We start from the raw sequence: 15909 nt of genomic DNA on the forward strand, positions 1-15909 counted from the left end.
TGCATATTTTTACTTACCACTGCTGACAAACACTAAGTTGCAGTAAACGCTGAAAAAATTTAGAGTGACTGCAAAAGTCTGCTTTACATGAGTGGTTTCAACCTCAAGCTTTCAGTGCTAGGCACATGATGCATTCGTTTTTGTGTGGCTTCCTGTAAAGCTAGATCACCCTGTTAGCACTCTCACAGTCTTCCAGTCTCACTCTTCCACCTCAGTTGATGGTGAACTGTTACTGTATTTGCTAAATCGCTCTATGGATTCAAAGTGATTGGCTTTAATCACTTGCTCAAACATGGCTGAAAGTGTACTGGGGATAGCCTTTTCTCTTCTGCTCCTTGCTTCTATTATCCGAGGTAATCCAATGCACATGTGCTCTTGCTTTTTTTATATACCAGCAATGTTAAGATGTTCACCATTAGATGTAAACTGTCTATTGACTTGTGGCATCACAAGCTGCCTTAGTTAAGTGTGTTTTATCTGTATGGATTCTAGTGCCCAGCAACCTGTGTCAGCTTTAAAATGTGGTAGATTTTTGTCTCCCCATGTTCTCTACTTTCATTTTTATTTCATCTTTCTGACAGGAGCAAAGAATTCTGAGTTGTTTGTTAATGAAACACTGGAAGCTGAGGTGGGCGAGAACATTACCATGCCTTGCTTGCTGAAAAATGCTATTTATCACAAGATTATCCAAATTAAATGGATTAAAAATGGACGAACAAGCCTTGCCGTGTATAACCCAATACACGGACACTTTCAGTATTGGCCTAACTTCACAATCCAAGTAAAAAGAGATGATGAAAACCATTTAATGGGTTCGTATCTACACCTTCCCTGGGTGAACAAATGGGACAGTGGGAAATATAGCTGTGAGATCTTGACGTTTGTTTCAGGTAGTTTTACCAACGAGACAAAGTTAACAGTAAGAGGTAAGTCTGCTCCTTTATAAAAAAGTGATACAGCAAAATGCTTTTTTAAGTCTATGCACATTATGAATATTTAATTTCAACTTAATTTGCCAGAAAAAGGTTTTTGTTCCCTTATCAGCCATTTACCATAACAGTTTTTACATGAAGACGTTTTGACCATATTAACAAAAGAAGACAGACTGAAATGTTTTATTGCTTTTGCGTCATTCTTGTTTTGTTAAGGATTCATATTTACCTCAAGCTTTCTCCCCAGATGAGATCAAACTATTGTGCAATGCCAACAGCGTGTTTGAGGTCCACTTTGGAGACAATGCTACAATACAATGCACAGTGAACTCCAATGCACAGTACAGGTGGACGAAGGTAATGGAAACACATTTTTCACTTTTACTCACCCCGAACTTTAACAAACTCCTCCTAGGGATTTTGAGCTATCGGCTTCATATTTTGTCAATATGCAGTTAAGGCATGGGGGATTAAAAGTCATCAAAATCGTGATTTTTCGGCCATGTTTAGGGAGTGTGGCCAGGGCACGAACTTGCCGTTCGCGCCCAAAGTGAGAAATTGCAATAACCTTCCCAAACAAATGCCAAATTACACCAAAGTGGGCATGAAGGAGGACCTTCGGGTTATCAACGATCCTATGGGTTCATATGCTGACATCATCAAAGCCACGCCCCCAGAGAACAATAAGTTACTTTTTTTACTGGGAAAGGTCGCTATCTGGCTGTCTACACTTAATCAACTTGAAACTGTGTCAGGTGGCTGATAACTAGTGGGTCTAACTTTGTTTGAAGCACAGTGACTTTTCATAAAAGGGCGTGGCCGTGGTGGTGCAGTGATGTTTAACGTCATGCCATGGCCATACGTTTGGCTCTAATTTCCACATAGATCATCTGATCTGCACCAAATTCAAAATGAGTGATCCTAGTCCAGTCCCCAAAAGAGATCTGATGAAATATGTGGTGGCCTAATTCTTCTACAGCACCCCCCTAGAATATTTTTTTTTTTAAATCAACCCCAAAGCCATGCTTTGGTTGACCTTTGTCAACCCCCACACAGCTCTATTGGATTACATTGGAATTTGGATCAACAGCACCCCCTAGGAAATTTTAAGTGCTCTATCTCCCTCATACATCATTGGATCCACTTCAAATGTAGTATACATCATCAGGGATCAATACTGAACATGTTGTCACAGTCAACTGATGACATCATTTTAGCCTCGCCCACTAATAAACAACTGAGTGCAGCTTCCATCTGGAACATCGGATTTCTCCCAAATTTTAAATGCTTCTCACCAGACCAGAACTCTGCATGACCGAAGATCATATAACAGTTCGCTCAGTGTCAGGTAGTGGCGACGTGTGGAATCAAGCGACGGCTATGTCGGTGGCATGCGGGCGGCGATGCCAGACTCCCACGGTCGCTGCACGGGCCGAGTTAAGCTGAGCTGCGAGGGCCTTCAATGCTGCATGCAGCTTTAATGTCTTATAAGACCATAATAGAGAATATAACTAATAAACATGGGGAGCCAATCAGGAGAAATATGGAGCAGCTGGATGCAGGACAACTGAAGGAGAAAGGCTAATTAACACAGATGAGCAGGGAGTCCAAGGAAGTAACAGTAACATCTAAACATAAAAATAAATCATGAATCTAAACCACAATGAATTAACTACAATAAGGGCAACTGAAAACATTAACAGGGAAGTTCAGAAAAAACAGACCAGGCTTTTCCTTCCCATAGAAAGGACTCCTGGATCAGTGCTTCTTTGTTCTCTTTGTATCTCTGCTCTGTTCTCTCAAATCCCCAGTCGGTCGTGGCAGATGGCCGCTCACACTGAGCCTGGTTCTGCTGGAGGTTTCTTCCTGTTAAAAGGGAGTTTTTCCTCTCCACTGTCTCTACATGTTCATCTGGGAGGAGGGACTGATACAAGTCTCTGACTGGATGCAATCTGCTGGGTTTCCTTAGACAGAAAACCTTTTTATCCAATTTGAATAAATAACTGAATCTGACTGCACTGTTCAGTGATTAGGATTAATTGGAATGTATGTACCTGACTGTTGTGAAGTGCCTTGAGACAACATGTGTTGTGAATTGGCGCTATATAAATAAAACTGAATTGAATTGAACTTAAACTCAAAACCTAACACAAGAGAATAAGGAAACTAAAACTCCTAACGCAGGCAGATTATGACAGATATAATAAATAAAGCTGACGATTAAAATCCATCCAGAAGCCAAAAGCTACCCTGGTACCTAAATAAAGTTAAACATGGGAAGTTACATTTTCCTGTCATGGCATGAGATTTCAGTACCCTTCATTTCTGTCATATTTGAATCCCAATATATATATATGTAGACTTCATAAAAAGACCAATTTCTCATGGTCTGACATTAAACCAAACAAAACATGTCCTGTCTTATGTCAGGTAGGATTAGGTAGGTCATGTATTTTTCAGAACCAATTTTTCCAAATTCAGATGTGTACATACAAAAGGTTTGCTCTGTGTTTAAACAATTTGGAAAAGTCTCTATAATGATATCATGGCTTTGTAGGCATGTGATTAATTAACAATTGAGTTAATTAGAGCCACAGGCCAAACACACTGTGTCCTTTTGTGACACCATGAAAAAATCCAAAGAAATGTGCCAAGATATCAGGGAGAGAATTGCTTGAAGGTGAATGTTCAACTCTTGAAATAATTATATGCAAGTATAAACTCCATGGGAATTTCCAGCCATCATACCATTTAGGAAAGAGACGCATTCTGTGTGTCGCAGAGATTAATGTGTTTTATTGTTAAATGTACATTTCAAACACAGAATCAAAGCATAAGACCTTGTGAAGATGATGGCTGAGCTGGGAACAGTTTCATTATCCACAGTGAAACACGTTCTGTTCCAACATTGGCTGAAAGGCCACTCAAACAGAAGAAGGCCGTTCGAAAACAACATAAAAAACACATTACACTTTACAAGTGCACTCAAGACAGAGACCTTAACATTTGGAGTCATGCCTAGGGCTCTGATTATCCATTTGATTATAATGACCATTGTAACTCTTGAAGGAACAAAGCTAAAGCTTGCAAGCCTGAGACAACCAACTCACCTATGAAGTACAAGGATGGCAGAATCAGGAATTGTGGGAGTGTTTTGCTGCTGGAGGAACTGGTATATTTAATAAAATATAATAATTATACATCATCATGAGGAAAGAACATTACAAGTGCATCTCAGTAAATTGGAATATGCCTTCTGATTAGGCTAATTTGTACCTTTTAGAAAATAACCTTTAAGCAGGTAATAAACATACTTTGATTTAGTCCACATTTCTTTATTAATATGTTTTTTATCAGTCTGATATAATATTCTAATCTTCTAAGAAATTTAATGTTTAATGTTAATGTTTTTATTAGCTTCAAGCTGCCAATCATCATTCAATTCAATTCAAAAATACTTTATTAATCTCAAAGGGAAATTAAATGACGATCGTAACAAAAATAAAAACTAGAAAACACTGCTCTGTGTGTAATTAGTCAATATAATGTGTTTCAATTAGTGAACTGAGTTACTGATATAAACTAACTTTTTAATAATATACAAATTCATTAGGATGTACTGTATATGTGTACAGAAATACTGAAGAAAAATCTAAAGAGATAAACCAGGAAGTTAAATGGGAACAAATGGGTATTTGAAACGGACAAAGACCATAAACCTGCTGCCAAAGTGGCTAAAGAACAGCAAAGTCAATGTTGTGGAGTGGGAACCGCAAAACACTGATCTCAGCCCCATTGTAAATTTCAGCAAGGCAGCCTACAAACTCAACTCAGTTACATCAGTTCTGTCAGCAGGAATGGGCCAAACTTCCAGGAAACAAATGTGAGGAGCTTGCGGAAGGATGCCCAAAATGTCTGAAGAAATCATACAGTTTAAAATGATTTGAAATACTAAGTTTGTATGGTAACCAAACTATTTTGGTAATCCAGACGGTTTAAAAACAGGATGCATTCAGGCTAATTTGTTGTCACAGTGAGGAAAACAGTTATGTGTTTCTTTATATAGTGTATTTAAATATATACACTGCTCAAAAAAATAAAGGGAACACTTAAACAACACAACATAACTCCAAGTAAATCAAACTTCTGTGAAATCAAACTGTCCACTTAGGAAGAGACACTGATTAACAATCAATGTCACATGCTGTTGTACAAATGGAATAGAGAACAGGGGGAAATCTTTGGCAATTAGCAAGACACACTCAATAAAGGAGTGGTTCTGCAGGTGGGGACCACAGACCACTTCTCAGTAACTATGCTTTCTGGCTGATGTTTTGGTCACTTTTGAATGTTGGTGGTGCTTTCACACTCGTGGTAGCATGAGACGGACTCTACAACCCACACAAGTGGCTCAGGTAGTGCAGCTCATCCAGGATCAATGCGAGCTGTGGCAGGAAGGTTTGCTGTGTCTGTCAGCGTAGTGTCCAGAGCCTGGAGGCGCTACCAGGAGACAGGCCAGTACACCAGGAGACGTGGAGGAGGCCGTAGGAGGGCAACAACCCAGCAGCAGGACCACTATCTCCGCTTTTGTGCAAGGAGGAACAGGAGGAGCACTGCCAGAACCCTGCAAAATGACCTCCAGCAGGTCACAAATGTGCATGTGTCTGCACAAACGGTTAGAAACCGACTCCATGAGGATGGTATGAGGGCCCGACGTCCACAAATGGGGGTTGTGCTCACAGCCCAACACCGTGCAGGACACTTGGCATTTGTCAGAGAACCAGGATTGGAAAATTTGCCACTGGTGCCCTGTGGTCTTCACAGATGAAAGCAGGTTCCCACTGAGCACATGTGACAGACGTGACAGTCTGGAGACACCGTGGAGAGCGATCTGCTGCCTGCAACATCCTTCAGCATGACCAGTTTGGCAGTGGGTCTGTAATGGTGTGGGGGGGCATTTCTTTGGAGGGCCGCATGGCCATCCATGTGCTCCCTAGAGGTAGCCTGACTGCCATTAGCTACCGAGATGAGATCCTCAGACCCCTTGTGAGACCGTATGCTGGTGCAGTTGGCCCTAGATTCCTCCTAATACAGGACAATGCTAGACCTCATGTGGCTGGAGTGTGTCAGCAGTTCCTGCAAGATGAAGACATTGAAGCTATGGACTGGCCCGCCCGTTCCCCAGACCTGAATCCGACTGAGCACATCTGGGACATCATGTCTCGCTCCATCCACCAACGTCACGATGCACCGCAGACTCTCCAGAAGTTGGCGGATGCTTTAGTCCAGGTCTGGGGGGAGATCCCTCAGGAGACCATCCGCCATCTCATCAGGAGCATGCCCAGGCGTTGCAGGGAGGTCATACAGGCACGTGGAGGCCACACACAATACTGAGCCTCATTTTGACTTGTTTAAAGGACATTACATCAAAGTTGGATCAGCCTCTAGTGTGTTTTTCACTTTAATTTAGTGTGTGACTCAAAATCTAGGCCTCCATTGGTTAATAAATTTGATTTCCATTGATGATTTTTGTGTGATTTGTTTGTCAGCACATTCAACTTTGTACAGAACAAGTATTCAATGAGAATATTTCCTTCATTCAGACCTAGGATGTGTTATTTGAGTGCTCCCTTTATTTTTTTGAGCAGTGTAGTTTAACTTTACATGCAAAATTATTGTTTTCTAACAGGGTTTTTAATGTTCTAAATTATCTGTTTGTGGTCTAGAACAACAAGCTTGTGTCAGAGATCGAATACCTGGAGCTGTGGCAGGTGACAGAAGCCTATGCAGGAGTTTACGAGCTAACAGTCAACACAGGAAACAAACGTCTGCATAAAGAGTTTTTGATCTCCGTGCAGACTACAACCACCAGTTTAAGGACAGGTGAGCCTCCCTATTTCTTTGCTGCTACCTGCCTCTTTGTGTAAAACTCAATTTCATCAGATCCTCAGGGGTGGATTAACAATCTAACACTGGGCCAAAGAGGTCGAATGTCTTAATAAACTGCACTGCATCTGAAAGCTCATACTTGAACTTCCATTATTATGCTGTAGCTCACTCAGTTTTAATTTTAACTAACTGAAAGGGAACGTAGAGATTCAAAGGATTTAAAGCTGACAGCCACGTCATAAGGATAACTGGGAATAAATTGAGAAATACACGGTTATTTGCTGCAAATCAATTGTTCAAAGGGATAAGGATGAAAATGAAACTGAGTTCAGCTGATATAGAACTCACAGGATTTAATTCTTCAAAAAACCGTCTACTACTACGGTTTTGCAACTGCTGAGAGTTGGCTGTGGTCAGGTGAAAAAATAATGTCTACATGTAATCCTGTATACTTGTTTCATGAGAATGAGTGACAAAAGGAAGACCGCCTAGATGTCAGAAGTTCCTTCCTGTCCTTCATCTTCATGTTCAAACCACAGAAACAAACGTACGGAAACCCGGAAGAAGGTGAGAGCACAGTCTATTGGGCAGACTAGAGAAGTACAGCAAGAAGCAGCATAAGCACACTGAACACTGCTTGAAAGGAAACTGCTGCACCAAATTGTTTTTTTTTTCAGCACTGCAACAAAACCAAAAAAAAAATGAAGGATCTTTTTATTGATTCTGTCATGTCTAATATGAGAGGCTGAGATTTCTATAGTGGGGCTTGCATTTGCATTTTACTGGAGAGGAAAACTTACTTTTCCCATTCTCAAAAAAAAAAAAATGTAGGACTACTGTAATATTGATTTTGTGCTATTTATGGGCACATTTTTGCCTGAAGACTGTGGTCATGGCTTACCAATATATTATTCTTGAATGATCTTACCATATACTCATAAATGCCAACTTGGGCAGCATTTTACTAATCTATCCCTGTGCACCAGGTACTCTAATGTTGCTGTATATTGTGAACTTTATTCAAGAAATAGCTTGACATTTTAGGACATGTATGCATCGTAAAGATTAGCAAACCTCACATGACCCATATGATAATGGATCATGTGAGGTTTTGTTGAAAGAGTTCAGAGCAAACTTAAAATGTCTTACTAAGGGAAAAAAAACTATTCACAGCCTACATGTTTTGCACATTTTAAGGCGTGGACCATCCACACAAAATATATTATAAGTAGTGACCTTCAGAGGGCACACAAGTGATAATTATGTTGCCTCTGGACAAAACTGTCGAGTTTTCTGGCGGACCAAAGCGCAGACAAGAGCTGGGTAACAGCATGTTGTAAAAGTCTAAAGTTTTATGCAAAGGCTTCTTCTCAAAACGTAGCAAAATGTTGTATAGTCCACATTCTAAAGGTTTCAAAAAGATAGCAAAAACTTAGTAATTATCACTGCAGGGGTAAACAGGAGCTGAGCCAAAACTTACATGAAGTCACTGCAGGAGCGTAGCACGAAACATAGGCATAATAGTGGACCAATAGGAACCAGCGAAGAACAAAGAGAACTAGAGAGCTTATAAGCAGAGGGGAGTGAGGTATGAACCAATGAGACACAGAGGCAGGAAATCAGAGGAGAATAGAAAACAGGTGTGAACCAGGCTGCAGAGAACTGAGGGAGTATGGATAGTTGCTAAGGAGACCTAACTAGAAAACAAAGAGGACATGAGAGGAACTGGACTAAAACATAACCTAAAGGGAACTGACTATAAAACAAAACTATAAGTAAGTACTGCATAAACAAGAATCAGGAAACAAGAACTAAAGGAAGCTAAGGACAAAGATAAAGAACCAAAGAAACATAAGAACCTAGAATAATTATTAACTAAAGTAAACAGAGAAACTAAAGGGAACAAAAGAACAACATAACCTAAGATCTATCCAAAGAAACCTTAAAGAAACCCTAAGTACAAACGTAAACAAAACTAAACACTGACTGAACCAAACAGGGAATGAAGCAGAGGAAGAGAAGACTAAAATAAATACAAACTAAGATGTAAACAATAACTAAAGCTGGCCTAACAGGAAGGAGAACTAGAACTATAGAAACTAAACATAAGGAACTAAGCTAGAAAGAACAGAATAAAGGAACTAACACAGAATAGAATAAAACAGAAAGGGAACCAAGATGAGGAGGAACAGAGAACATGAACTAGTGAACAAGAAGAGTGCAAAGTGAACAAATACCAAACCATAAATAAACACAAAGATACTAAATGAGAAATTAAACTAGAGAATACAAGGAAGACAAGGGGACTAGAATAATACGAGGTCAAAGGAACCAGAATAACAACAAATATAATAATTATCATAATTATAAGAAAACCATAATAAATAATAGAACAGCAATCTCTAAAGGAGACTAGGAGCGAGGGGAAAGAAACAACAAAACACTAGGAGGCAGTAAAGGGAGCAAGAGAACTAAACAAACATGATGCAAAAACCAAAATAGAAACGTCTAAGCAAAAGGTAAACAAACACAAAGCCACAAAGTCCAAAAAGTCACACCCCGACAAAAACAAGATTTAATGGTAACACATGGTATTCAGGTTTACAGGAAATTCCCTTCCTCAAATTGTCAGTCAGTCAGTCAGTCAGTCATTTTCTTCCGCTTCTTCCATAGTGGGTCGCGGGGAAACTGGTGCCTATCTCCAGCAATCTATGGGCGGGAGGCAGGGCACCCCCTGGACAGGTCGCCAGTCCATCGCAGCATCCTCAAAATGTGTTTTTCATTAAATTTACAGCACCTTCTTTATTGATTGGCATTCCTATATAGATGTACAAAAGCCTTAAAATAGTTTTTTGTTTTGCTCTGAAGACTTTCTTTTTAACTGCCTATACCATGCTGCTCACTGAACGTGGTGGCAAGATAAATGTGGATCCTTTTCCAGCCTTGATCGTCACAGTTCCAGTTCTCGGCAAAACAGGAATTCATGGATGAACATCACATGTTCCTTGACTGTGATCAACTTAATGAAGCATAAATTACAAAAAACGTATATTCAATTATTTGGATACTAATTAAAAACTAGAGCCTTTTAAAGAAAACAATATGGAAAAAGAATTTTTTTTTTCTAAGGAAATCCTGCTGATTCAATTAAGTAACTGAAGTTGCAACAATCCCTCCTCTTGAATGAGCATGTGGCAACAGTGGACATTTGATCGGATCAAGTTATTGACTTTGTAGCAATTTCTACTGAATGCTTGGGGAGTTTTTTTTCAGGGTACTCCGGTTTCCTCTCACAACAAGCATGTTAAGTTAAATGGATTCTCTAAATTATATTTAAATTTAAATATTTAAATATGAGTTTGTATATAACCCCTTTTCCATCAAAAGCCCCTGGATTTAAAACCCCAGGATTTTTTTTAGGAATCCCAGGGAATCTCGTACAAATGTTTTTGTGTGCATGGTTTTTTATCATCTTGTCCATTGACTGTGAGTTAGGCCATGACTAAGGGAGATGGATGGATGGATGGATGGATGGATGGATGGATGGATGGATGTTTTTAGAGCCCATGTGCCATTTATTTGTTTTAATGTTTCTGCAGGAAAAGAAAACTTGAAAAATTAATCATACCATTGAATTTGTGATTGTTGTTTTAGTTTTTTTTCTGTAGTTTAAGGCATAATTTTAAATTTTTTGCACATGGCTCATTGGATATTTCTGTAGTTCCAAAAAAGTATTTAATGTAACAAACATAACCTCATTCAGCTTACAGTGATGCTAAGCCATCAGTTTTTATTATTGTTTTCTAACTTTCAGGTCCTACAAAGTCAACTCAGGGTCCAACTGATTCACCACACACCAACGCTGCAATTTCATTAACCCCCACAGTTTCAACAGATATACAGTGGCCCACTCAACCAAACTCCAGCACAGTTATAGTCCCTGCTGAAGGACATATAACTCCTTCAACAACACAATCCATCGCCAGTCACTTACACAGCTCTAGCATGCCGAGTAATGACACGACAGAGCTCACGTCAGCACAGAGAACAGCCAGTGATGAGACGAAGAATGAGTCAAGTATTAACAGACTGTACACAGAGGCTAAAGTCTCAATAAGCACAGAGGAGTTCAGGACCACCCAGAACATATTAGAACGTACTGGACACCCTCGAACAGTTCCAACTGCCAGAGCTACAGTGATTGTAAGGAATGACAAAGGTAATATTTGATAAATATAGTTTATTATTGTTTGCTATTAAAATGCACTCAGGATTGGGCAATATCAACAGAGTTGATGTTATTTTTTTAATGGACTCCAGCTAAGGTCCAATTGTATTGCTTTTGTTTTTGCATTGAAAATGTTTGAATTCTTCTGTTTTCCTTTAGAGACAATGTGGAAAAGCTTTATTTGTGGCTATCAAGGCCAGGTCACATAGATCTAAACGTGAACAATGAAAACAATTTGCATAACTGTATGCTTGAAAAACAAATCCCCAAAGAGCCACTGCTGAATATTATCCACAGTCCGTCTTTACCATACACAAAATCTTCACGTGTGACCTTTACAAACTTTAACTTTATCAGCCTCAGGCTAGATACCTTGTTGGGTGCAAGACTAATTAGACAGATTGTCCAAAGTTACAGCACAACTGGGGGGGGGGGTTACAAGAAACACTTTTCAGCCTCTATGTATTATAGCATTGCATTCATTAAGAGCATTTATGGAATCTGGAGGAAAGGTAATCAATACGTTACGAATTTATCTGCAGCTGTCTATCCTCCAAATAACTGATTTTGCTTTTTTTCATGCAATCTGCTCCTTAGCAACCAGACGGAGTCATACATTGTTGGTGTCCGTCACCGTTCTTCTGCTGTTATTGATTGTCATGGTCATCATTCTTTACTGGAGGCAACTCAGAAAAAAGAGGTAAAATTTTAACTTTCATCCTTCTCCAGCTCCCTGCACCCAAGCAGGGTTATCAGACATGAAAAATGCTAACATCTCTCATAGTTTGCTATGGAATCGCGTGACCTGTAACTTTTGTGCGTTTTTAATATCCAGCAATGTCACTAATCAGTACCTCCTGTAGGATGGACCTCCCGCCTCCATTCAAACCTCCCCCACCTCCTGTCAAGTATACAGCTGCAAGACGAAGTGAGACACAGCTTTTCCCCACTTCGAGGTGCAACTCCATATATCAGAACCTATGAAACCCCTCTTTATATGATTGATGAATGTTAACTTGCTTTGTATAACAGTTTTTGCTGTACTTGTGGAGGTCAGCTGAAAGTGATTTCACACTGACAAAAAAAGTGTATTGCTTTTAACTGCATGTATGTATGCACCAGACAAATATTTCTTAATGTCGAGACCGTGCGTCTTTATGAGATCACATGCGCACACAGCCCTCTCTTGAAGGCCTAAAATTAAAAAAACACAGCTTCTCAAAACAACAGGGGTAATTGAGCATTGTCAAACTGATGGAATAGCTTTGTACAAGTCTATTCAGCTTGTCGCCTTGCGGGTTCCAGCAAATCAAGAGTCCAACAAGTTAATGAAAGGACCCCAAATCTCCTCAAAACTTTATTGTTTGGACTTTCTAATGTATATTATTCTTTCTAGTGGCAAATTAGACAACATATGCCTCATCCATTGGGTGGCACCAGGTCTATTGACATTCTTCCAATGCACTTTTTTGCAGATAGCAGACGTATATCTATAAAAGTACATTTTGCCATCCTAAATTAGGCTTCTCGGGGTATAAAGCTAACAGAAATAATTTAAAATCGAATGGAAATGGCTTTGAGAGATTTGTTTCAATTATGTATCTCACCTCTTTCCAAAATATATTGATTTGTCTGCATTCCCACATGCAGTGTATTAAAGTCCCTTTAGAATTACACTTTACACAAAGATCTGGGATATTATTATTGTATTTATTTAAATGCACAGGCGTAAGGTACACTCGCATTAGCCATTTAAATTGCTTTTGAATTCCAATATTGCACCTAAAATTACGTGTATCTGTAGGCGTCTCAATTATTAGCAACAATAGGTATGGCACAAAAAAATAATCCTTTGAACAACCATCACATTGCGGTCATCATAGTAGTGCAAATACAGCTAAATATATTCAGAATTATTAATTACTTACTCATCATATGAATTTATCATAAAATAATTCCATGTTACATACTTCTACATACTACTATTTCTATGATTCTACAAATATTATATAAATAGCCAATTTATTTTAATATTGCATTTCAATAGTGCCTGATGTTGTAAAAAGGCTACAAAACAAAAATTACGAATAAGTAAGAATTTTTGTCACATGTTGTATATTCAGATATACCACTATTGAATGACATAATTAAGCTGGTATATATATTTTTCTTTACACAATTACTTCAAATTTCGAATGTTTAGTTTATCAACCAAAATCCACGCTGCCTGCTGACCGAGCATTACTGCTTTCATAAAATAGATGTAGCTCACACTGTATACACTAGATGGGGGCAAAATACTTACAAATAGGTTCTTTAGTGTGGGGGCATATCCAATAACCAGCATTAGCTGTAAACAAATACCATATTGTTTTATGATTGTTGGTGTAATTGTGAAGTACTTTGGCCAACTGTTGTTTTTAAATGTGCTTTATAAATACATTTGACATTGATACTGGCATTTACAACCTTGGCTATTTTCAGATTTGAATTGAATTTGCTACAGTCTTCCAAAAGGGTGTTAACTTTGTATCTTGGTTCCCAGCCTTATTTGTCACATTTGGAGATGTTTTGAACATTCTATGCATTGCTCTGTCTATAGATATGGGTAAGTTTGTGCAAGCAGCTATTTTTAAGGCTTTTTCCTGATTCATGAGGATCAACACGCATCTGGTTTACTTAAATGTCATGTTCTCCCATCCATTCAATTTTGAAGAGTGACTAGGAGAAAGAAGCCACTTTTTTACAAATTACTCACACCACTGGGGAACAGAAAGTAATGCATAACAGGGATAAAGTTCACAAACATTTTGAATAATATTGTTAAAATAGATAGAGTTTTATTGCCACCTGAATGAACAAACTTAAACTGAAGCTTTTATTTTTCTAAGTATAATATTACCGTATATCAATGAATGAATTAGAAGTAATTTTAGGGTTTTTACGCATCTTTAGGTTGCAAAAAATGTAGTTGGTGGCGTAAATATAAATTAAATAACATTTTGTGCATTTGTATGTGTGTTTTTGCAGTTAAAAAGTTTTTTGCTAAATGTAATACATGCAGTAAGTTTATAGAAGTTGTAAATAAAAGAAAAATATTTTTGCCTTTTAATTGTTTGAAACCCGTATGTGACAGACAAGCACTCAGTGTTTTCTTGTGGAAACAGCCTTTGGTAGCACACTAACTGTTTGCATTCTGCAATCAGATCTCTGATGTATGATGGAGCTAGATCATTAAGGGCTTTGTATGTGAGGAGAATTTAAAATTCTATTCTGGATATTCTGGGAGCCAATGATGATAAGCTAAAGTAGGGGAAATTTGATGTCTCTTTTTAATTTTCATCAGAACTTTTACTGCAGCATTTTGAATCAGCTGAAGGCTTTTAACTGCATTTTGTGGACATCCTGATAGTAACGAATTACAATAGTCCAGCCTTGAAGTAACAAAAACATGGACTAGTTTTTCAGCGTCACTCCTGGACAGGATATTTCTAATTTTGGTAATGTTCCAGAGATGAAAGAAGGAAATCCTAGAAACCTGTTTAATATGGGATTTAAATGACATGTCCTGGTCAAAAATAACACCAAGGTTTTTTACTTTATTATTGGAGGTCAATTTAATGCCATCCAGGTTAAGTGATTGACTAAGCAGTTTGTTTTTTTTAAGACTCCGTTCCAAAGACGACAACTTTTGTCTTGTCTGAATTTAGAAGCAGAAAATTTAAAGTCATCCAAGTTTTTATGTTTTCAAGACATGCTTGTAGTCTATCTAATTGGTTGGGCTCATCAGGATTCATGGATAAGTAAACCTGAGTGTCATCAGCATAACAGTGAAAATGTATTCTATGCTGCCAGATTATTTTACCTATTGGAAGCATATATATAGTAAAGAGAATTGGCCCAGGTACTGAACCTCGTGGTACTCCACAATTAACCCTGGAGTTTAAAGATGATTTATCATTTACATGAACAAACTGGAATCTGTCATACAAATAAGATTTAAACCAGCCTAGCACTGTTCCCCTGATCCCTACAGCATATTCCAGCCTTTCTAAGAGAATATTGTGACCGACTGTATCAAATGCAGCACTGAGATCTAACAGAACCAGAACAGACACAAGTCCATTATCTGAGGCCATAAGAATATAATTAGTGACTTTCAGCAGAGCTGTTTCAGTGCTATGATGAGCTCGGAAGCCTGACTGAAACTCTTCGAACAGGTCATTGCTGTGTAAATGCTCACACGTTTGATTAGCAACTATTTTCTCAAGAATTTCAGATAAGAATGGAAGATTGGATATAGGTCTGTAATTTATTAAGTCATCTCGATCATGCGAAGGTTTCTTAAGCAAAGGTTTAATTACAGCTACCTTAAAAGTTTGTGGTACATATCCATTTACTAAGGATAAATTAATTATATCTAAAATGGGGCTGGTAATCAGAGGGAAGACTTCCTTAAATTATTTGGTTGGGATTGGGTCTAACATACAAGTTGAAGGTTTAGATGAAGCTAATATTTCTGATAACTCAGGAAGCTCCACAGGATCGAAGCAGTCCAAACACAGATCAGGTTCTACAGTTACTTCCAATGCTGTCTCACTTGCTGAGGATGAAGTAATCATATTCAGGAGTATGTCAAAGATTTTCTTTTTAATAGAATCAATTTTATTTTGGAAGAATCCCATAAAGTCATGCCTGCTGAGAGCTAAGGGAATGGATAGCTCAACAGAGCTATGACTCTGTGTAAGTTTAGCAACTGTACTCAGGAGAAACCTGGGATTATTCTTGTTCTCTTCTATTAATGATGAGAAATAAGCTGTTCTAGCTTGGGTGAAGTGTCTTTTTATACAACAGTAGGCT

General features: G+C 38.4%; 1 protein-coding gene across 2 annotated transcripts; it reads left to right on the top strand.

Moving 5' to 3' along the window:
- The first annotated feature begins 202 nt into the window (after window positions 1–202).
- si:ch1073-15f19.2 (T-cell surface protein tactile) lies at window positions 203–14161 on the top strand. Of its 2 annotated transcripts, none has more exons than XM_047379435.1 (7): window positions 203–353; window positions 582–926; window positions 1180–1289; window positions 6659–6815; window positions 10636–11040; window positions 11647–11749; window positions 11913–14161. In XM_047379435.1, the coding sequence occupies exons 1-7, from the start codon at window positions 293–295 to the stop codon at window positions 12031–12033; spliced, it is 1302 nt and encodes a 433-aa protein (XP_047235391.1). In that variant the 5' UTR covers window positions 203–292; the 3' UTR covers window positions 12034–14161. The 2 variants fall into 2 exon arrangements, with proteins under 2 accessions (XP_047235391.1, XP_047235393.1); XM_047379437.1 differs by having other exon boundaries at window positions 10636–11024; window positions 11913–11942.
- The last annotated feature ends 1748 nt before the right edge of the window (window positions 14162–15909 follow it).

This window comes from Girardinichthys multiradiatus, chromosome 11 (assembly GCF_021462225.1).
Source record: "Girardinichthys multiradiatus isolate DD_20200921_A chromosome 11, DD_fGirMul_XY1, whole genome shotgun sequence".
NCBI classification, from domain to species: Eukaryota; Metazoa; Chordata; class Actinopteri; order Cyprinodontiformes; family Goodeidae; genus Girardinichthys; species Girardinichthys multiradiatus.